Source organism: Stegodyphus dumicola, chromosome 4 (assembly GCF_044657685.1).
Source record: "Stegodyphus dumicola isolate Sdum_Otavi_A_Nest chromosome 4, ASM4465768v1".
In the NCBI taxonomy this organism is placed as follows: domain Eukaryota; kingdom Metazoa; phylum Arthropoda; class Arachnida; order Araneae; family Eresidae; genus Stegodyphus; species Stegodyphus dumicola.
In genome coordinates, this window is record NC_140771.1 from 22,132,643 (window position 1) to 22,156,566 (window position 23,924).

At 31.5% G+C, this 23,924-nt stretch overlaps 1 protein-coding gene across 1 annotated transcript in view; it reads left to right on the plus strand.

Moving 5' to 3' along the window:
* LOC118181532 (synaptogenesis protein syg-2-like) overlaps positions 1-23,924 on the plus strand; it is a 349,639-nt gene that overhangs the window by 305,686 nt on the left and 20,029 nt on the right. The window contains exon 10 of the mRNA XM_085814611.1: positions 10,205-10,341. Within this exon, the coding sequence (XP_085670737.1) occupies positions 10,205-10,341 (137 nt within the window). The remainder of the gene's footprint in view (positions 1-10,204; positions 10,342-23,924) is intronic.

The window sequence follows — 23,924 nt, forward strand, 5'->3', positions numbered from 1 at the left end:
TAAAACTATGGTAGTTTCCTACGCACTCACCTACCAGAAATATTTTCCTGCAAAATGTTTATATTCTCCTTATTTAGAACAATTCTGAATTTAATTAAACTAAAAATTTTAGGCATTTCATGTATTTTGTTATTTTCACATGAAGTATGTAATGTTAATATTTTGTTACAATATCATTCATATTTATCATAGAAATATAAAATATTAATAAAATGCTTCAATTTTAACTAAGTTATTTGAGACAACTTCAAAGAATGATACAAATTTTTTATGCTGTTTGAAGAAAACTTTAACTATTCTGCCAAAATAGGATTTTTTTTCTATTAAGGTAGTGCCTAATTTTTAAAGATTTTCTCACTATGAAATTCGTTATTATGTAATTTTATATCAATAACTCATATTATTTAGCCTCCGTCATTTAATTCAAGCCCATTTTTCATGTATTCGGAAGGAATATATTCACACACAATGCATATTTATAAACTGAATGATTTTACCTGAGCATAAACGAATGAATGTCAAATGCCTCTTTAGCTGCTTATTTGCATAAATATTAGCCATGAGGACCATTATATTTTGTGCGAATTTTATGCTTTTATTTATATCTCTAAACTATAAAGAATACGTTTATACTGTTACGGACTTTGTATTAGTTTGCTATTTTTGGTAGAATTGTAATTAAAATTGTTTTATTCCCCCGTGTAATGCACCGCGTGACGAGTTTTAAGAGAATGCTACGCCGAAAAAGTAAAAATGCAGGAGCATGCGCATTTAATAAATAGATATCTGGTAATTTATATTTAAATTGAAATAACGCAATTGTGTTAGCTGTAACTGTAATTCTATTCTTTTGCTTACCAGAAAACTCCAGAAATTACGAAATGCTTCTCATGACTGATTAAAAAGCTTATAAAAGCCGGAGAAAATCATCTCAATTCAGTTGTTTTCTAAGTTTTCGTTATTGATTATAGCGAATTCGCGGTGAGATCGGAATAGCTTTCTCTGTGTTTTTGAACTGAGTTCTATTAAACATTTTAGTAGTTAAAGTATAACTACTGTGAGAAATTGTACGAAATTGTACGAATATCTCTGAAGAAATTTCAGCATTTTTTTTATTTGCTGTGATAAGAATAAATTTTATTGACTTTTTATCGGGCTTGTGCTTTCAATTTATTACGAACCCGTACGCACGCAACAATATTTATTCTTTCAAAAACATTTTTTTAATGCTTAGCACCCGGCGGAAATTTGAAAATTTTCACATGCATCTTTTTTTGAAATTTATTCGTGAAAGATTAAGCGTCCTGAAATCCCTTTCAATTGTTAGCTTAAATGTGCTTCTGAACCATATGATATAATACATTTTACTTATTTGTTTATATTTATAATTTGAATCTGTAATGCTTATTACGAATGTAATACTTATGTAAATAATATGAATGTAAATAATGCTTATTACATTCGTAATAAGCATTACAGATTCAAATTATTCGTAGATATAACAATTTATCTAACATTAATGAAATGGGTTTAGGTAAAATAAATATTTGGCTTCGTTATTTCTCCTCTTAGTTAAAATTTTAAATTAAAAGGCAAGTAATGCAAGATAAAATTGTACTCGCTGTAAAAGTCGCTAACAATATTAGGTAATATAAAAATCTGCATGTGCACATTATTTCAATTTAAACATAGAGGGAATAGATTTATATAGCGGTATTATTACGTAGAGAAATACGACAATTTAGAAAAGTTTGAAGAGAACTCTATTATCTTGGGATAAAAAATAGTGGTATATGCCAGACTCGGAAAACTTTAGAAATGAAAAGCAGTTGTTAATTTTAATCTGTTGTAGCTTTAGCAATTTTTATTTCGAAACTTATCTTAAAAGCAGGCGGAAACGCTTGCTTCCTGTAAAAGGATAAAACTAAAAAATAGCTTAGATAATCAGAGGGAAAAATAAATATTTCAAACCCCAGTTCCTAAAGCAAAAGAAAAAAACAAGGTCTTTTCATACTTTTTTAACAGTTTTAAAAGGCAAAATTCATATCTCAAACCTAAATCATGTCCATTAATTTCATCTCTCTTGGAATCCTCATCCATTTCACGAGACGAAAATGAAAAAAATATCAATTTCATCTGTAATTTTATAGCTCTAAATATCTGCCGATCCTCCCTTCTACCTAAACTTTTTAAGTCAAGATGAAAAATGTTGGAAGGAATTACCTTTCATATGTCTTACCAATTAATAATTCTGTGTTTTTCTTTTATTACTGAAGCAGAAGCTTTTATCTGATGTAACATTCAGTAATAAGGTACAATATAATTAAATGTTAAATGAATTATTGTTTTTAATCAGCATGCCTTGCATAACAAAGACAATTCACTTTGAGATGGCGATTATTAGGCGAATCCAAGTAGAGTTTTGATATTTAATTACGCTGTTTTTAATAGGATTATGTAGGAATTATTTTAATCCTTCTCCGAAATATAGTAAGAAAAATTTTTAGGATATTTGAAAAGAACTATTTTTTTGGCAAATAAAGTAACTTATTTATAATTTATATATATATATATATATATATATATTTCCACAAAAGTCTTCGCCTGGCCTATAGTTTTGCAATCATTGTTAGTAAACATAAATTCGAATTACAAAAGATGTTTTATATGACACAATTTCGTGTTATGACATTTTAAATTAAAAAAACTCAGTGTTATAAAAATTACGAAATTTTTTGTACCTTCCTTCACAATGTGTATAATTAGGCGTGTTTGGTTTTCTTTATAAGAAATAAAACAGAAAATATTTTTAATTCATACGACAGTAATCGACCGAGATATTTTATATAAAGCCGGAGACTATATTCATGGGAGGTGCAGAAATTGAAGAGCCCAATATTTGCCTCTGTACGTAACCGAAATACAATATCAGTTTATAAAATGTTTCTGATGCAAAGAGATTAAGTCACGAGCAAATTATTGCAAAAAATATTTACCAATATAATATTTTTAAACTGAAGACCTTATTGATTTTACTTTCAGAAATTTTATAGAATCGTGTCCAAAATATTAAATGGACTAGCTTAAACGAAAAACACGTCTAACGATATTCTTTGAAGATTTCTGGAAAAAAAAAAAAAAAAAAAAAAAAAAAAAAAAAAAAAACTTTCCATCCAAATTTTTCTGAAATTGCTACAAATTTACATGCAATTTCGAGCCATTACCTTGTTGAGAATAGATAGATTACTAATCTACTTTCTACTTAGAATTTTATTACGTCTAGGATTCTTTTAATTCCATAAACAGTGATGACAGTTGCATCGAGAAAATTATTTCGTTACACTTATTGCCAGATTTGCTTTGTGGCTAACTAAATGTGCATGCGACAATCCTCCCATATGTTAATTAATAAAATACAGTTAGTAATCAAAATATGCATTTAATTCTCTTTCCCAAATTACAATTCAATTTTAAAATCTACTTCAGAAATCTAGAAGGTAACTTAATAGTCCTTCTGCTTCTTGTCACGACAGGTCTTGGCTCATTGGCGAGGCAGGAAAGGATTGGTCAGGCAAAGAAAGTTTCCCTTTTTCTTTCGGATCATCTTCAACTGATGAAGATATCCCCAGGAAGGAAATTTTCTCAATGGGTCATAACATTTCTCCATAAGCTGTTCAGCATTCTTCTCTCATAGAAACCTTAGAAAATCTCTATCATCTCGATCCACGGAAATTTGTAAGACCGCTTTCTTTATGTCTGTAATGATGCCTATCCTCTTTGCTCTAAATTTAAGCAATATTGCTGAGAGCAACTCTGGAAATTTAGCCCTTTTATTAAGCTGTCGTTTAGGGAAGAAAATGTTTTATTTTTACGAGATACGTCAAATACTGCTCAAACCGGTGTCAAGACATTTTCTTTAAAATGAGGCCGATGTGTGAGGTAGAGCATTTTCTTCTCTGCTTCAGTTTTGTCACTTCTTCAACCACTCGTGAATGTAACCAATCTTCGATTCCCGTATAATAGTCTTCAATTTTTTTTTTTTTTTTTTTTAAATTTCAGTTTCTTTGTGGTTGAAAGCAACTTCCTTTCAGAAGTATCTCTACTGACTGGTAAATTATCCCGATCATCTACCCATGGTAAACTGACTTCATATCTACCATCATCATTTTCCATCAGAGTCCTATAAAAGTGATCTAATACAGCCATTTCCAATTCTACACTAGACTTACTTTCACTGGGCTCAATAATTTCTAAAAAATCTAACTTTAATAAGTTCTCTAAATTATTGCTATGGATTAGTATGCTGGTTATCGAATATTAAGTATTTCGAGATAAAAGGCAGTTGTTTATTTTGCCCATAACAATCCAGCCGAATAGTGTCTATACTGCAACAGGACCAGATAATAAGTGGAAAACGTTTTCGATGTAAAGACTTCCAGCATAGACAGCTCGAATTAAGTCTTTTCCTGTTCTATAGCCTATAGTTCTACAGTTCTATAGTTTTCCATTGGATCTTTTCCTATATCAGTAAGACCTTTACCGCATATTTTAATCCTCCAGGGTCCTTCTTGAACACTAGGAATATGCCCACAAACAACTTACTGCTTCAGAACTTGTATTTCATAAGAATAATTCTTATTTAAATTACTCACCGATACTTTATAGAATTTATGCTGCAAAGTATATTTTGCAACATATAATTTATGGCCGAAATTAGATCATTAGCCGTCGGTACAGAAATTTCGTCTTTTGCGTACTTTTGATTTTTAACTGAAATTACATCTGATTTAAAACCGGCATTGGGTAAAGAAACAAATTCTTCACCCTCAACTTCCGCAAGAAGAAACAACAATAACTGGGGTAGTTTATCGACGTAAGAGTATTTGTCTTCTTTATTGATACCGAGATTAAGTTATAAGGTATTTCTCCCGCCTTCTTAGCATGCCTTCGTAGTTTAACTCGGTGCATATTCGAGAGGTCCTTGGTTCGAGTCCTGGCGAGGGCATTGCTAATTTTTGATGGCTCATGTTTTCAAAAAATACCTAATGTCTCTAACCAAACCCTTAAAAAAATGTGGGGAATGCATGATTCCATCAATGGGAATAACATGGCAGCATACTTGTCCGTAGTTACATCAATCTAATTGTGACTCCAATCCATCATACAGCTACATTAATGTTCACATCATTCTTTTGCTACTAATGATAGCAGTTCGCGGACATATTTTTCAACAAGAAGCTCTTCGTGACAAACCTTGATTTTAAGCTATCAATGGCTTTTGCATAGTTATCAGCAGTTGGCGGAATGCTATTTACTATTTCTCGGGCTGTACTGCCAGCTGGCATGCATTGGATGAATGAAATTTATATTTATAACCAATTGACTCATAATCATGAATTCTACTGATCTGACTTCAAAATGTGACCCAGTCTCTCACTGCCCGGTAAATTTAACAATTCTATTTTGGAGAGCTTTAATTTTATTTTTTCACCTCGATTCGTCGCCAACGGTTCACAGAAATTTGAAAATTTATGAAGACAAGCTTTAGTACAAATTCGAGCTACATCTAATTTTTCTTGATGTTCTACAGTTTTCTCATATTCAAAATCAGAATCTTCAGATTTGGCGTCTGTAAAGCAGTATAAATTTTATCATCCAGTTCAGCCAAATTTATAGCAATTCACTCTAAAGAAGATTATTTAATTTGAATTTCCTCAAGTTTATATCTGTTTCATTTAAAGACGCTATTAACAAATTGTGTAAAATTCTAGTATACGGTACTGCTTTGGCGCGATTTTGAAAACTGTCGCCTACACCAAAATGACGCGTTTACGTTTGTTGCCAAATTTTTGGCAATGGCAAAATGAAGCCATAAGTTTGCGTAGGCAAAAATATAAAGAAAATGATAATCCGGAATCATACAGTTAGAAACAAGAACAAAAGCAAGCATTTAGAAATTGAAAATATTTTTTACATGCTTCACCACAAATACAAAACCTTACTTAGGTAGTAAGCTTGCATCTGTGTGTTGTGTGACTTATCTCACTTGTCTGGTAGAACATTAGGAGCCACGAAATTTATCGTGGGCTTGTCTGCACCTGTCTTTGGAAAGAGCCTTGAGCACCATACAGTACAGTACGACTTCGCTCATCGCTCAGTCCGCCTCCAATTTTGATGGAGAGCAAGCACATCGGAGGCACGGGGCCGGGAATCTCCCACCTCTCTTTCCCTACCATCAAACTCTCGAGAGGACGTTCGCCAAAGAATATGCATTGTTAAGAAGAAAAACTTCGCAGCAACAGGAGTGGTTCCCTTCGAATGAAAAGGGAAACATCTGCGCATGTGTGAAATATCTGTCGCCAAAAGCGCCAAAACTCGAAGCTGATGTCGAAGTTCGAACAGGTTCAACGGTCACTTTATGAAGAGTTTAAAGTTGTGTAACTCCATTTTTTCCCTCCATATTGACGGATATAAAATCAGAGATCAAACTGCGATATGGATAAAGCAAGCTCAACAGCCAGTAAAAATGAAGTTTCAACTAATTTTCTTATTCATCTTAACCTGTGTTCCTCAATTTCCTGTACACGTCGCGGAGGAGGAAAATGTTGGCCAGATCAGGTCCATCACAGAGGGGGAAATTCTCGCCAACAGGTTCCGTCGCCAAATTTCTTGGCGAATTTTCCCTCTTCTTTCTAGCGGCGTAGAACTGGTTTACATTACGTCTATGGAGCCTTTCCTTCTTTACGTAGACGTTCTTTGCTTTCGCCTCGTCGCATATTTAGAGTGCCTTCATGCCGCACAGACACTATACATTTACAAACATCCATGCCTTGTCTGGTATTCAAACACGAGCCCTTCGGTAAAAGCAGTCAGCATCGCTAACTGCTATCCCGGTTGGGCGGCTAACGTATTATTCTTTATCACAGTCAGCTATTTTTAAAAGTCAGCGAAATTTTTACAGGAATGCTTTATTTCGATGTTAATTACTTTATTTGGTAACAAATATGTCAAACATGCCAATAATGCGTTCTTAGTAAGGATATCTAAGCAGTGAATGTTTTTCAAATAACGTTAGTTAAAGCATTTTTGAAGGAAACAGCAAAAATACTTGAAATAAAAATTATCAAATATCATGAAAGAATACTTGGAATTTAAGTCAGGCTTTCAACTGGTGAGTTTATCAATGCAGGATTCTTGTTCTAAGACTGTTTATTAGGGATCGATGTCTTTTAATTAACGAAACTCGAAAGCAAATTATGAATTAATAATATACGTCTTCGCATTTTACTTTATAAATCATTCTGCGTTCGATTTTTAATATGTAAAAACAACTACTGTGTAAAAATGCATGTTTATATCCTTCAAATATGTTTATGCTAGGAAAATCTTGAATGTTTTTTACCATTTATTATTCAAAGAGAGCTACGATAAAATTACTTAAAACTCAGTGAGTAAGTGCTAAAAATAACCTCAAAGAGTTCTTTAAAAATGTGAGGCTTCTCTAGCGAACTTTATTTTTAATGTTCGGTAGAAAGAGAGGTAGAACTACACGCTCTCTTTTCTCAGAAAACTATTCTTAAAGAAAGGAGATCTGAACTTTTCGTCTCCGCCTGAATTTATTATATACAAATTCAACATGTGTGACATAAAAATTGAAATTATTTTGAGATAAGTGTTCAAAGTATTTTGCGTGTTTTCGTGTAAAGAGTTCTTTACTCCAGATCTTGGGAGATTTACTGTAGCGTAGAGGTGATCTACTTTGGTATTTTTACAGCCAAGTTAGGATGGTTTGTTGATACTGCAAAACAGCGCAGTGTTTTATTTTGCTGCTAATTCATTGGGAAGGACATTCTGGAATAATAAATACGGTATGTGTAAACTTAATAGAAATTATTTTAAATTATATCCGTAAGTGCTTTTCAGATATAAATTCGGTCGCACCGAGACCAAATATTATACTACATAAATCAAGATTTGAAACTTCTCTTAAATTATTTCTTATAAATAGTTTTCTCTTTAAAACTGTATGACGACAAAGAGAAGAAATTTTAAGTTTAAAATTATAATTTCAAAATGTAAATTAATAAAAGCTCCGTGAGCACTCGTCGGATAACAAAGTTGTTCAAACTACATTTTAACATTCTCAATAAGAAAGATAATTAGCCCAAATGGGCGGTAGGCTAGAAGGGCTATTAGTCTCGAAACGGCATTTCAAATCACTATAAACGGGCTTCTCACTTTTCAGATTGTTTCCACCAAATATCATCGCCCTGTATTACATTAAGAGAAGCTAAATAATGAAGAATCTGCATGAATGTATGTATGTTTCTCCTATTGTGAAAGATCAACGGTTCCTAAAGCCATCAAGTCCTCCACCCGAACGTGAGCACCTGGAAACTCGAATTTGGAACATGAAATTAATTCTTATTATCTGATTCATATTTTGTAAAATTTTAACGAATTTTTTATTCAAACGCTCAACAATTTCAAAACGAGCAATTGCTACAATGTAGGGAATAAAACATTTTTATCTCCAGCACGCGATATTTTCGATCAGAAATTCTAAAGATATGCTGTTTTTAAATATTTTTAGCCCGATATTACGTTAGCCCAAATGCTCTTGAAACGTGAATGCGCCTGTAAATGAAAAAAAAAAATTACGCACGTTTGGGCATAATATAAAATCTAAAGGCTTTTAGATTTTCCTTTTTTTAATTAAAGGTTTTACTTAATAAGACGAAAAATAAATATAGAAAAATTTTTTTTAGATATATAACTCATGATTTCAAATGTTTCAGAAGGTGGCCTTAAGTAGTCAAAAATAGAAATATATGTGTGCATCAAGAAATTCGCTATCATTAACAACGATTATTATTAAAATCTCTTATTAAAGTTATCTCTGCAAAATTCAGGAAAGGAGATTTCGTCGTAAGTACCTAGCCAGTTTTTGCTCAAGAGCATTAAAGAAGCGTTAAGTAACTAGCAAAATATAAACAGAGCCAAGAAACCAGTTATCATGAGTCCGGAAGTGTGCCAGTTATATTAAAGTAAATGTATAATATGTTTATCTACTAAAACTGTGGGTATAAAAGTAAACATGCTGCCTGTACTTTGAATATATATTTAGTTCCTGAAACTTTTATAACTCTAAATAGTAAACACTTATGCCACCAACCTAGATTTGCAAAGGCTTTCAGCAAATTAACTAATTATTCAAAACCTTTCTCAATTGGGAAATCATTTCCTTTTAAGTCTTATTTTAAACTAAGAAGAAGTGTGCTATTTTAATAAATTCAGTAAACATTTTCTCTTTTCTTTAAATATTTGCCATATCAAAATATTCACTGATTTCTAGATGAGATCAATATCAATAAGGTTCAATATCAATAAAATCAGCTTTATGCGATCAGAATAACTCTCTTTTGATACGTCATAGTGCCGCGCAATATAATTACGTCATAGTGCCGCGCAATATAATTGCTAAGTTATATCCCTTTCCAAACGCTAATTAAATGCAAATATTCGGGTTCGATTATTTGTTACTTCTACGTATACAAGCTTTGATATGCTAATTGAATATATTTAACGAATATTTAGCCTTGATTATTGAATAAAAAAATGTAGTAGCAGCCATAAGGAAAGAATCTATGCATATTTACGAAATATTTAAATTTTGCAAAACTTTTTGCAAGAATAAATTTTTAGTGCATTTTTTAATATATTGTATTAAATATAATTAATATTTAGCAACATTGTATTTGTCTATGGAATGTTCCCATTAATTTTTAAAAGATTATACATAATTAGCTTATTTCTTTCCTAGTAAAAGTTCACTTGTAATTTATGTAGTACAATAATTTCTGCTGTGTAAAATATTTCTTAAAAATCCATTACCGCTTTTTCCTTTTCGTATACGATCAATAGAAATATTTTTTTTTTCTAAATCTGATTTTTTTTTAAATTTGTCAGTAAGAGTAATGCCGTGTTAAACGCAAAGAAAATATTTATTATGCCTTTTACGTTTATTTTAGTTTCAGCTTGATTAATGATCTGTAGCAAAATATGTCTTAAACATAGTTATTAACTTTTCGTTTCACTGTCGAGTATCATTAATGGTATGTTTAAAATTAGAACGTTTTGCTCACGCTGTGCATACAACATATTTTCTTTTCTGTACTTATAGTCTACAATGTTTTCTATACAGATAGCACTGGAGAGATATGGCAACATTCAGCTTTCACAGCTGGGACTAGCGTTGCTGCATGCATTGTTATAATATCAGCTGTATGTGCCTTCTATTTAAGGAAAATGCACTTGAAAAAGAAGCATAGAACAGTCAGGGTATGTATGAAAGCTCTATTCATTAATCAATTCTTGTTACATTGATTTTTCTGTGTCAAATAGTGTAGTGAGTATATGTTCTGGAGAATAAGGAATTTTTAGAAATACGATAGATGAACATGTTTAGAAGGTCATATATTATTTGATAATGTATCTATCAGCATCACAAACTGAAGCATTCCAGTATTTAAACTCAAAAGAGAAACTGCTTTCTCGTAGTAGAATTGAAATTTTAATTGATAGAAACAAAATTTCCCCATCAGCGAATTTAATATGGAATCAAAATTCGATTTAGGACTTAGATATCACTGAAATTTTATATTTTGCAATAGATTTTCAAAACTTGATGCAGGTTTTTATTTTTTGCCATCATAAAATATTATACGTTAAACTTTTCATTAGTTGCCTGATTTACCTTATCTTACCTTACTTTTATAATCCTCATGTTTTGGCATGAATTGCAGTTCGAAGAGGAAAATTATTTACTTTAAAATTGAGTCTGCAAATTGCCAGTTCTAGAAGCATTCTAGATCTAGCTTTAATTTATCTCTCAAAGAAGGCTCTAAATTAGTTAATAGCGATTAAAAAGTAAATGATGTTCTTAATAATTTCTAATTTAATAACGATTAAAATGTAAAGGATGTTCTTAATAATTCATTTTTCTCTCTATTTTCTAATATCTCTGTTAGATGAAATGTAATATTTGATATTTACATCCAAGTATATAATTTAGAGTATAATCCTATGAGGATATTTACAATACAACTGATAACTTCTTTAACATTTACTCATTTATTATAATTAACAAATAATGCTTTTGTGCTAAGTATTCACACTCTCATGAAAAGTAATTCTTTCATTTTCTTCCAACAGTAACTTGTTTTATAAAGTTCATTAATCATATTATTCTAAGCTTTTCTTTTGCCTGATAATTTTTACTGTGCATCTGTTTTTATATGGAAGGCAAATTTTAAAGAGATTTTGCACAAAGCAAATAAAATGACAAAATATAATTTAATTGCTTTTTCAAGATGCAATTCCAGTAATACTACTGCTGCGAAAAGAATCGATTACGATTACTTTAGAAGACTAGTTTTAAAATGAAGAAACTGCGTGGAATTGGGTTAATTAGAGCTCATTAAAATGCAATGATCTCTTGTCAAACGAGAAAAGGACCTTGGTTCATTTTAGCATATCTATTTCCTTTGATTTGAAGTTGGGAAACCAATTCCTAATTACTCTGTCATGTCAACGAGCTTCGATATATTTTCTTCATTCATTCTTCTGTAACCTTATATTCTTGCTGATATATAATATCATGAATATACTCATGTAATCAAATTATTATTATATATCATATGATATTCTAAAATAAGAAAGAAACAATTAAACTGGATTACAACAAATGTATTTTAAAATTACTGAATATTTTTAAACCAGATTTATGTTTCAGTAATGTATCAGATTAATTAATCAAAAATATTATTTAATATCGAATAAAATAATATTACCTGACAAAACTAAATTTTTCCCCAAAACAATTTTGTCATCAACTAAGAAGATCATTTGATTATTCTTATAAAATTGTTGCTGGATATGCAGGGCCTAATTTAAAACTTGCTTCTTCAGAGCAATTTGCAGTTTTCATTCATAAGTGGACTGATAGAATATTCAAAGGATGTGAAAAAAATTATGCAGATAAAAATTCCGCTAGCAGGTGCTTTACACTTAAGTGTAAGCAGTGGAATAATTTAAGTAATTAAATCACTTCACTAAAATATTGTAATTGAAATTCTAGTATGTGCAAACAATGCAAATAAGATAAGAGGAGAAAAAAAAAAAACGTGTAATCATGTCAATTTCAACCTAATTTAATGAAGCGTATGGACTGCAGCGTTAAAAATATGATCCTCATAATCAGACCTTGAAACCTTAAAAGATGTCTAAAGAACCCATTAAATGTGTTATCCATCTTGAAGAAAGAGAATGGTGTATTTATCCAGATCTCAATTTATTCTCGATGATGCTTTGCACATACAGTGACCTGCGATATTTTGATTATTCAATTATGTCAAGGCTTACAAGTTCCGCCCCGTCCCCCCCCCAAAAAAAAAAGATAAAGTTTGGACGAAAGTGGTGGCAAGTTAATGGGAAAAGAATTACTAATGAAAAACTCATAAAATGTATCCGCAAAATCCTTTGTACCCAGGTTACTCAGAAATAATTTAGACACGCGCAGAAGAAAAGAGGCAGAAAACAAATTAACCATTAGATTTAAAAATATGAGCTATTTTAGCCTAGCAAGCGATTTTTTATAGGGCAATTGCAAGTAGTTTAGCATAGGATAAATTTCAAGGAAAAGGGAATTTGGAGTTGTCGCTAAATATCATCGGCTATGATTTTCTAGGATTTTAAACTGGAATTAAATCAAGAAGAATGCATTCGACATCTACAGTTAGCATTTGAAAACGAAAGTCCATCTCGTGCTAATGTATTCAGATAGTTTGCAGAGTTTCATAGAGTTTGCAACCCGAGAGGAAGAGCACATAGGAAGGCCTTTGGCAGCAGTAATCCCGGATAATGTGTTTGCTATACGGAAAATGGCAATCGATGATAATCGCTGCAGCTACCAAATGCAGCGAAATTACTACTCAGTGGGGCGGGGGGCAGTAAAAGATGCAGAAGGAATTTATCATTGGATCAGCTGCCATAAATAAAATTATTCATGAAGAATGCATATGAAAAAACTAGTTTGTCGTTGGATTCTCCGTAATTTAACTGAGCACCCAAAAGGGAACCGTGTCATAATCAGTAAAGAAGCCCTTAAAGTACTTGAAGATGGTGGCCACCGAATTATTTCTAGAATCGTAACTGGTGATGAAACGCACATACCATTTTTTGACATTCTAATACATCAAGAAAATAAATTTTGATGATCGCACGTTTAGAATGGTGAAAACTAAAGCCGTGCAAAAAGTAACATATGCCGTTTTCTTCAGAAGTATAGTACTTGTCAAGGCAGTCAAACTGGAAAGGCAGAAGGTAGTCATGGCAAGTGATTCACCACAAAGTGCCTTCCAGAAATTCTTCAAGAAGTACACATTAAAGGATTCATACTTCACCGTGACTGTGCATCTTCTCATTCAGCAAGATTGAAAAACACATTAGCGTGACAGAACATTCTCCATATTCACTCGATATCGCTATGTGTGACCTTTTGCTATTTTTTATCTAGAAAAGTACATACATGGTCATCGTATTCATTCCGATGAGGAGAACTCATGAGGTTATAAATGCATTATGTTCATTGATTCCAAGAAATGAATAACTTTAGGCATTTAATCTTTGAAAAATTCCCCAACAGAAGTGCATTGATGCTGCAAGAGACTGCTTTGAACTCCCCTACAATTTCGTTTAAGTATAACTTTAGAAACCTATGTTGAAATGTTGTCTCAAAAATTTCAGAGTGACCCTCATAGTCAGCTAATAATTTGTGTAGGTGTTCTAGCGCTCATAAATCAGAAAGATGCTAGACATTTTTACTACTACACTTGAAACAAAGCAAATCTCTGCAGCATGTTATAGAAACTGCCTTTGCATAAAACATCTCATAACCTGAGAACAGCAAGAGAACAAATGTGAAAGCAAATCAATAGAAGTTTGTGATTTATAACCGTTATGAGAGGATTGATAAAGTTAAAAATATACGTATGATAAATTAACATAATTTGATATTGTTTAGATGTACAGACATTGTTACGCCATTTTTATGCCGGTGAATAAATTTCTGCAGCTTCTTTAAATAGCTAAATTTCTGTTTGTTTATTCTTATTACAATTTGTATTGTTATATTAACTTTTAACAGGAAAATCGAATCGTTACAGAAATCAATTTTGTCTTGAATGTCATACATCTCGATGATTAAATTCTTCTTGAAGTTTTGCTCTTTCTTTCAGAAACCATAAAATTCCATACAGAAATTATTTTTAAAATAATATTTTTAAATTAAAATCGCTTTTACAATTCAAACAGAAACTTTATCCTCTGAATGAATCAAAGTTCGTTCATGAAGAAAATACCGTTTTTGATAATTATTTTTGCTGTACATCGGTAAAATAAAAGTTACAGTTGCAACCATATTAATGACGATATAATGTTTTCATTTTTGCTACTAAGAAAATGTCTTCGCTTTCATACTTTGAAACGTTTTAACCCAAGCCAACTAGGTTTTGTATAAAACTCTTTCATCTCTAGAAGAATGGCACTCAGCAATTACCAAATTACTAAATGCTTCCGTTTTAACAAACATATAAAACATGTTGAAACGAGTATTAAAAACTAAACCAGCCTGAATTGTTAATTGTCGCCAGCTTTCGAGATAGTTAAAATGTTAAGCCGTTAGGCTATACTTAACTTCATCCACTTTTAAATTTATTCATTACCCTTTTTATTTAAGTCCAAAGTGTTGCAGTAAAAGTTGTAAATACGAGTTGTTGCCGACTTTTAAACTTTATTCGACTCAATAAATGGCTCTATGCACTCTTCTCTTGACTTTGTAGTACATTAAGAGACTTCGTGATAATTCAAAAGCAGACTTCAACGTCGTATATACTGCGCAAAAAAAATGGGACGGTTTCTATATTTTTGGTTTTACCGGCATTGTTCTAATAACACAGGTATTTTTATATAAAATCAGAATTTTTCTGAAATGAGATGATAGTTGCTTTTTATATTTCTTATCTACGACTTAAATTACGCCTAAATATTAAATTTTGTAAACTTTGGTGCGAAATTTATGGAGAAATTCAAAAATTTATCTTGGTACAATTTTTTTTCAGTTGCGCCAAGAATAATTCACTTGGCGAACTTATTAATATTATGGCAACCAATTTTCCTTTCCCTTCCAATATTCTAGAGCGGAAAAAAAGGTACCTCCTTCTTATCTTTTTACATTGTTCATGAGCGGGGAAAACGTCATGTCGTTCTAACTTTCAAATAATTTTAGCTAAGTGTTTAAATCGCATTTGATGTTTTATCGCTTTCAACAAATATACCAAACTTCAAAACGCGGCAATATATAAATTTACCCATATCTTCGAAAATTTTGAATAGAAAACTGTAATTGTTTGCAGGTATACTTAGAAATACGTCTAATTTAAAATGATGGTAAAATTTTTATAGATTATAATTCAATTTTTTTGAAAAAATTATAAAAAATACTTTAAAATACAAATTTTAAGGGTGAAGTTTATTTGGAATGAACCTGAATTTCAAATGTGAAATGATGAATCAAACAAGTTTCGTAAAAGAGAGAGATTAATAAATATATACCAACCTCAATTAACATTGATGAACTAAAATTTTAAGAGCTAATTTTTTAAAAACTACTCATGCGATTTTTACAAAGCTTGGTAGTTTGTCATAATTTGAGTTGTAGAATCGAAATATGGAAAAAATTGTTATGTTATTTGAGACCAAATTCGATTTTTTCTCAAAATACCTATATTAAAACGATGCTATATATAAATCTAATACATATCCTAAGTCACCTTTTCGGGACATGAAAAAAGCAAGTTAAATTTCGTCAATAATGGCCCATTAGAACGGGAGATGTAGAACTGCCCCATTTTTTTTCGCAGTGTACATTTTATAATAGCTAAGAACACAAAAAGTTACAATCTTAAAACACAATTATTTAAATTTGCGATACAACTCTGTAATCAGTAAATAATTAAACTTGTCAGTAAGTAACTGAGTAACTGAGACTAATTGTAAATAATAATGTAAAAAATTAAATAATATTGCATGACCACTATTATTGAATTATTTTTTATTCCACGAGGAATCTTAATGACAGAATTAAATAATGCTCGAACTTAAGAGTTACTATGGAGTTTTTGCCCTAACTCGGAAGTTGATGATCCTGGTGGAAAATCAAAATTCACATTTAATCCTTTTTTGTTATATTATTTAAAACTTTATCGGTAAGAAACATAATTGATCCCAGGTTTACAACAATCAACTAATTTTCATATACATGTATTTAAAAACTTCTAATAAATTTTTATAATAATTACTTAAATTTCATATTCCCTCATTTAAATGCTGAATATCAATAACTATTGATTGATAAATGTAATTAAGCAAATAAATTGAAAAAAAAATAAATAAATAAATTACGTCCAAAGGGGCGGGTTTTTTTTTTTTTTTTTTTTTCTTCTTCAAATATAATGCAGGACTCTAACATTTTGTGGCAACAGTTTGAAAAGTGAACCGACATTTATGAGTCCCACGCAAAATGCCAAAACGAAAGTAATAGTCCTTCGAGACTCAAATCCCTTTGGACTAAAAACTATATCATTAAAAAAACTAAAATATTTATGGAGGCTAAAGCAAAACATCTTATCTCTTTATTATTATTATAAAAAATAATACTTGCAATATTGTTTTTTCTTTAGAAACGAAAATCTGAGTTAGAATAGGAAGCAAAATTAAGAAACGACGTTGACAAATTATGCATCAAGAAATAACTGTAAAATAGGAAATTTTATCTAATACCAGTATTAATTTCAAAATATGTTAAGCTATTAATATATTGCTAATACTATAAACAGAAAATTTTGTCTAAAATTAAGATGATAAAATGAGGCAAGATATTTCGTGTATTAAACTGTTAAATTAACTCGTGTGAAGTATAACATAGGTATTCTAAACATTCATATCTTGTACTGAAAGTTGGATAAAGTTTTGATTCCTCTCTCTCATTTCATCATCATCTCTTTTGCGATAATCTAAAAAATGCCAGCATTAGGCAATTACTGTAGCAATCTTTATCTATACTTCTTCTGTCGAATTAAATTAGTCTCAAGGGAAATGACTTCTTAGATAAAGCTACACGTATAGTAAAAGTATCCTAAGCAGATAGATATTTCATATCAAGTGATACCAATTTCAAAGAGATTTAAATTTCCCAAGCACGATTTTCATCTCCATCAGACAAGAAGTGATAAGAAGATAGCTGAACACAATAATAGTTCTTACACAATAATAGCTGAAGGCTGTTTCCTTTACATATGAAACAGATTTCTCGTTTCGAGATAAGCAGCACTAGTTTTCCTAGAATCTGCAAAAGGATTTTAATGGCTTTCCCCAAACAAAGGACCGACTAGTATACTCGTTGAGAGAAATAATGTGTTAAGTGTTCGAAAGAATGCTCTTTCTGATCTATCCCTCTCTGTTCACTAAGAATAGGTACCGGATCTAATAGCTTACATGCTTTTGTGAACATCTAAGCATATGTTACCTAAAATGAGTTTACAGATCATTATTGCAAACAGATCCCAAGTATCATACAGATGAGAAATGTATGATTTTAGTTCTTCTCAAAAATTAATCTTTTCTTGAAATATATTCCTGAAGTATCTGTTCCTTCTCAGATAGTAACAGTAGCTAATACTATTATGAATTAATTTATTTATCACAATTTCTCCGAATTTTATTAGGCTGGGAAGAATATATTGCGAGATGCTTCTTCATTTGTTTCTGTTAAAGAAAGCAAGCTGCCATTATTAAATACGTTTTTAAAAGATGAAAGAAAATGTTTGGATTGGATTATGTATTTACGTTATGCATAAAAAATAAAAAGGAAAAGGAAAATGGCTATGCACTCAGCTTATTCACTGAGATTTGAAGTTAGATCGAACTACTTATATTAAGCTGTCTGCTGTCTTGTACTGCTCTGTTACTGGCATCATACATGCATGCATGCAGGTATGGATGGATGAATGTGTTTATTGTATGCATCTGTATATATATACATACATATGTATATATATATATATATATATATACATATATATATATATATATATATATAAAATTAAATACATAAAAGTTTTCGAACAGGCTCTGCATCTCTGTGATGTGCGTATACGTGGGTGTATACATATGCATACACACGTATGTATCTGTATGTATATATATATATATATACATATATATATATATATATATATATATATACGTATGTATGTATATGTATACACCCACGTATACGCACATCACATACAAAAATTTGGCAATCAATTTCGTTTTATATTCGGGTAAGTATGATATTGCAGTTCCTCTACCAGATGTGAGTGCTGTGGACAAGTATCATTCATCTTCAATCCAAAATCCAACAAAACTTGATTAACTTAGTAAAGTTATGTAATCAGCTCTTTTAAAATTTTTAAAGCAGAAAAAAATTATGATTTTTGTGAAAAGTCCGGCATTTTCTGACAGAATGTCCAGCATTTTATAATTTACACATAGTAAGCATATTCATGAATTTTAAGAAAGGATTATTTTTAACTGCTTTTTACATTTATTTAAACCACTGTGCAAGTGTTGAGATGATCATGTTAGTTTTCGAATTCATTTAAGTTAAGCCTCATAGTTATAAGTTAACTACATAGCTCTTTCTCAGCATTCAGTTCATTTACAAATAAATTCCATTAGTTTTTGAATATACTGCGAGTCGTTATTCTTTCTCCTACAACTATAGCTAATGTATACCTTATGAAAGGAGATGTAGTAACAGTTAAGTTAACTATTATTGTTAATTAAGCAGGTGTTTTATGTTTTGGATATTTACTGTCACCTCTCCCTTCCACAAGTCAGACTTACTATTTAAACTAAGGTTGTTAAATTCTAAAGCAGAGCGTTTTCTGCCTCTCGCTGCCGCTTTATTATGTTTCCGCTAGCCCAGACAATTTTGTGTTATTCGGTTTCGCGTTGTAGTTGCGACAGTTAAATTGTTATGCTGATGTGAAGTTTGAGCCACTCTTAATAAAGCAATACTTAGCCTTTAGCTACTTAGTTTTAAATTTGAGAGTGCTGTTACTTAAAGTTATTTTGCCATAAGTGGTTCGATATTTATATGTGATGAGATGTGCCATTTATGTTCAAGATTTTAATTTAATAAAATGGACTGTTAAACTTTATGGAGGCTCTGTGGTTCTGTAGACACAGCGATAATTCGCTCAGCATCTAGATGAATACTGGTTTATCTTACCAAAACAAGTCAAATTTTATGAATATTAGACAACGTAAACTATCATACGTTCCGATGTCACATCCATGATCTTCTAACATCTGATCGTATAGTTTCCTATGATTATATGCATTTCTTGTTTGTTTTTTCAAATAGGGCATTATTCAACAGTTTATGCATGTGAGCGTTTATTATTAAGTCTGTTATGTTACTCAACAACTCTATTGCTAAATCATAATTTTCGATTGTTAACAAAAGTCCATAAACATCATTATTAATCTACCGCACCCAATACGGATTTTAACCCTCTGACTGCTCAATTTTTAGACCAAAATCACTTCAAAAACTGTGTAATTTTTTTTTCATATTTTAAATCCATATACATTGGAGAATTGAAAAATACAGTTTTCCTATTTAGAAAATATTTTTTATATAGATTTTTATCATGAGAAACTAAGTTGCCAGAAAAAATAGTTTCAGATGTTTTCACCAAAAAAAAAAAAAAATGCTTTTTAAATAGTTTTCAGTCTAATTACAGTTAATTTCTATTTATTGCATAATATAAAAAAGTAAAATGTATAAAATTTAAGAAAATATAAAGCACTGAGGATAAATACCTTAGAAATGCAGTTTAGCATGATAGAATTCAAAACGGGGTTCAGGGCAAAGTCCAACTTCACAGTCTTTGCACCAGATTCAATAAATCTAATTATTAATCTAATCAATAAATCTAATTAATAATTCAATAATTTAATTAAATAATTAAGATAATCTCTGAATGTTTTCTAGCAGCCATTTCTGAAAGAAAAAGGCGGCAAAACGTGGAGTTTGAGCGGCAATACCACGTGCCTTCAAACGCCGCAATTTAGTGGACAACTAACGATATCTGTTAGCCAAAACGTAAATTAATTATCTTCTAATACTGTATATAAGTTATTTTAGTGTTTAAACGAGAAAAAAACGGGATGCGCTCCGCAATAAAGGAAGAAAAACACATGCCCGTGGAAATCGCGGGAGGAGCAGAATTTGCTACATTTGAGTTGCCCGTAGAAAACGCGAGATGAGCAGCCAGAGGGTTAAGTAATTAAACGCGTTTGCTTTCGGCAATGAATCATTGTTATAAACAGCAATTTCATACTAACTCCAGAATTCCTGTCAATTACCTGAATTATTAACAAATTTGTTTATTATAAGTTTCGTCAACTTAACGGTGTTTCGTTGACTGATACGAGTTAATTCATTCCACATTAAGTACTGCCCACAAAGTTCTTTTATTCGTTTAGAAGCTCAGCGCTTCTTCTTTACTTGACAATCTTGAGAAGTTTCAATTGTTTATTCAAATCGGTCATCATTTAATCATTTTTCAATGTTATTATCCAACTCCAGAGCATCTCTCGCTTAACTATTTGTTATTTTATTTAATTATTTTTTAATAAGTTCATCTAAATATTCGGTTGCTAACAGAGAATCGTTTGTACAATTTTCAAATTTTTATGACAGTTCAGTTGTTAAAAAAGTGTTTCTTCCTTATTCCTTTTTAAATTAAAGTAATTCATTCACTATTATCAGCAAGCAGATCAATAAACTTAAAATACGTATACATATAAAAAAATCTATATCTATATCTATAGCTATATATCTCTTTATATATATTATGGCGGGCAGTAGCCATTTTAGGCTTTAGCCACTACAAAGACCAAAAGCAGTCGTCAGTTTATTATGGAGGTACCTAATAGGTGGCCACCGTTACCTCCTATGAAAGAGGCAGAAAATGTATATTCATGCCTCCTCCGGGGAATTCGATCCCAAGCCCTTCATTGAGGCAGGCAGAGTAACTAACCACTTTCCTATTTGGGAGGCGTGATTTTAAATATAAAATAACTTACCCTATTTCCTATCAAAACAGAAAGAAGTAAATGCTTATCTAAAGCAGTCCATCAAATTTTTACTCCAAGTCCAGTAAAGACAAATGTATATGAAACGCAGCTAGTTCTGATTGATTAATAGAAAACTAACTGCTTTTCACGGAATAGATCTAAAGTGTAGTAAGGCAGAAAGGCAAGTGTCGAATCCGAGAGTGTAAATCCCCCGCCGATACGCCATGTATATAATGTCTCGAGAAATCTCAGAATCTTGCAGAAGATTTGAATCCTGTGAGATTTACAATATCTGTCTATACATCAAGTAGTCAGAGGGGTTACATTTTAATTGATACACAGAATAGTTTTAAAAGAAATTTATTCGAAATATCACAAACAATATCTAAAATTTAACCCTTTCAGGGACGGTGGTTTCGCCTTGAAACCGCATTTTCAAATTTTTTTTTAATTTAGAAAATTTGGTTTTATTTTCTCAAAACCACTGCTAAAATTAAATTACTTCTTAAAGCTGATAACAGATGGCAGCACCAAACCTTCCTGGGCATACATTAATTGATACGAATCATTCAAAAATAGCTTGTTTTGCACACTATTCTTTTTGACCCATTTTTAAAAACAAAAAACCCAAAAAATTTTTAATTTTCCCACAATATATTTTGTAAGCAGGCATCAATGAGTAATGAAATGTCCTTAGTTCACAAAAAAAGTAATGGAACCCTTTTAATTTTGAATGTTTACATTGCGGTTTCAATATGAAACCACCGCCTCTCTGAGAATCGAAGAAAGGATCAGATGGCGCAGTCGCGAGATTTTTTGCAGTTGTGTTTATTGCTTTCGGATCACTGCTGTAAACAGTTGCACCATATCTGCATTTGAGTGGCTTCAAAGATGAGGATTTATGGGGCTTTTGAGAGAGGCAAAACATTTCTTATTTTTTACACAGACACAGAGCACACTGAAAAACACTCACAGTTGCGTTTATATTCTGCTTCTCTTAGCGGTCGCTTTTCTCATGCTTCTAGTTCATAGTAAAATAATTGTAAGCATCTAAATTTATTTTATTTTTACATATAATTTTCTTAGTTTTTAACATAATTTTTAAAAATATTTTTTAGTTTTGTGTGAGTAATTTAGTGCATTATTAGTTACTTTTTGTCTCATATTTTTGTTTCCTGTTTTAATTTTTTTTTATGATTAAAAATGCGTGTTTGTGCAAATATTACTTACTTCATTAGTTGTTCAGTAATTTACTAGTATAATCTGCAATTTGGGTTACTTTCAGATACTTTCCAGCAAAGTAAAGTTAAATAAGCAAATGTTTAGTCTTAAATGCTCTAGACGGGCGCTGGTTTCAAGGCGAAATCGGTCCCCTTTCCATAAAGGGGGACGGAAAAAAATTTTTTAAACTCATTTACATGTTGTCTATAGGACCATTGTATGTCATTATGCTTACTTTTTCATAACTTTTAAAAAATCATAACATTGCGCCCCTGAAAGGAAACTATATGGTCCTACAAAATTGATTGACACAACGGCTCCCACAACTAAACTATTACACTATGTGAAAGGAAAACAAGTGAAATAGACTAAAGGGGACGTGAATGGACGTCAGAATGATGGAGCTGGCCACAAGCTGAATGGTATTAGTCAGCGGCCGTCTCTTTCGCTGTCGTCATTGAGAACGTGGACAGCAATGATGGAAGGTGATTATCACGGTCAGCGTTGAATAGCGTGGCTCCTATGGAAGGAAGGGATTCAGACTAGTGAGATCCATCTTCTCATTGTATCGGTGTGCGGGAACAAAGCAACCTCAAGGCGTACCGTGTCCCGTTGGTTGGCCAAGTTCAGCAATGGAGTGGCAGCCAAAGGTGTCAGCGCGAGACGACCAGCAACATCAGCAGCACATGTGGCAGCCGTGTAGGATTTGATCATGGCGAAGATGCAAGAAGAGACAGCGTTTGCGCAAGAAACATTGCAGGTGATTGTGCATGGTGATTTGGAGATGACAAATGTGTGCGCAAAGTGGGTTGACCTCGGACTATGCCTTGCCTGACAACACGAACGACGCAGTCAGGCGCCAACATGTTGAATCTTCTGTAGAATTGCATGCAATTGCCCATAGATGGTGCACCAACATCCCCACACAGACTGGTTTAAACACACATACGGGTTCATACGTTAAAGCCCTTCGGGATCTCCCAAGCAGATTGCAGAAATGGCACGGGCGGGGATTATTTCTATCTGATGTACTATCAGCTTTTTGTTAATAAATTGTATTCCGCTGTGTGGCAGCATTTGTGTCATTTATTTCTATATAACCTAAACTAAATACATCTAAAGCACTAAACAAACGAATATTCTTTTACACTCGTATTAGCATTTCATTTTTTGTTTACCTATTTTGAACGCTTTTTTATTTGTTGCGTAGCCTTTCATTTTTACTGAAACGTATTTATTCAATTTAAAATGGTTTTTCCTAAGACTTCAAATGCTGGTTAAATTTACAATGCATATTTGTATACTTACAAATATTGTAGATGAAATTCAGTACAGTGACTCAGAATTTTTATAAAATTTTTGTATTATCTTCAAAATCCAACAAACGGAACATAAATCATGATATACAGATTAAAAATTTCTTTAAAGTCTCTTTGCTAAAGATGATGTTG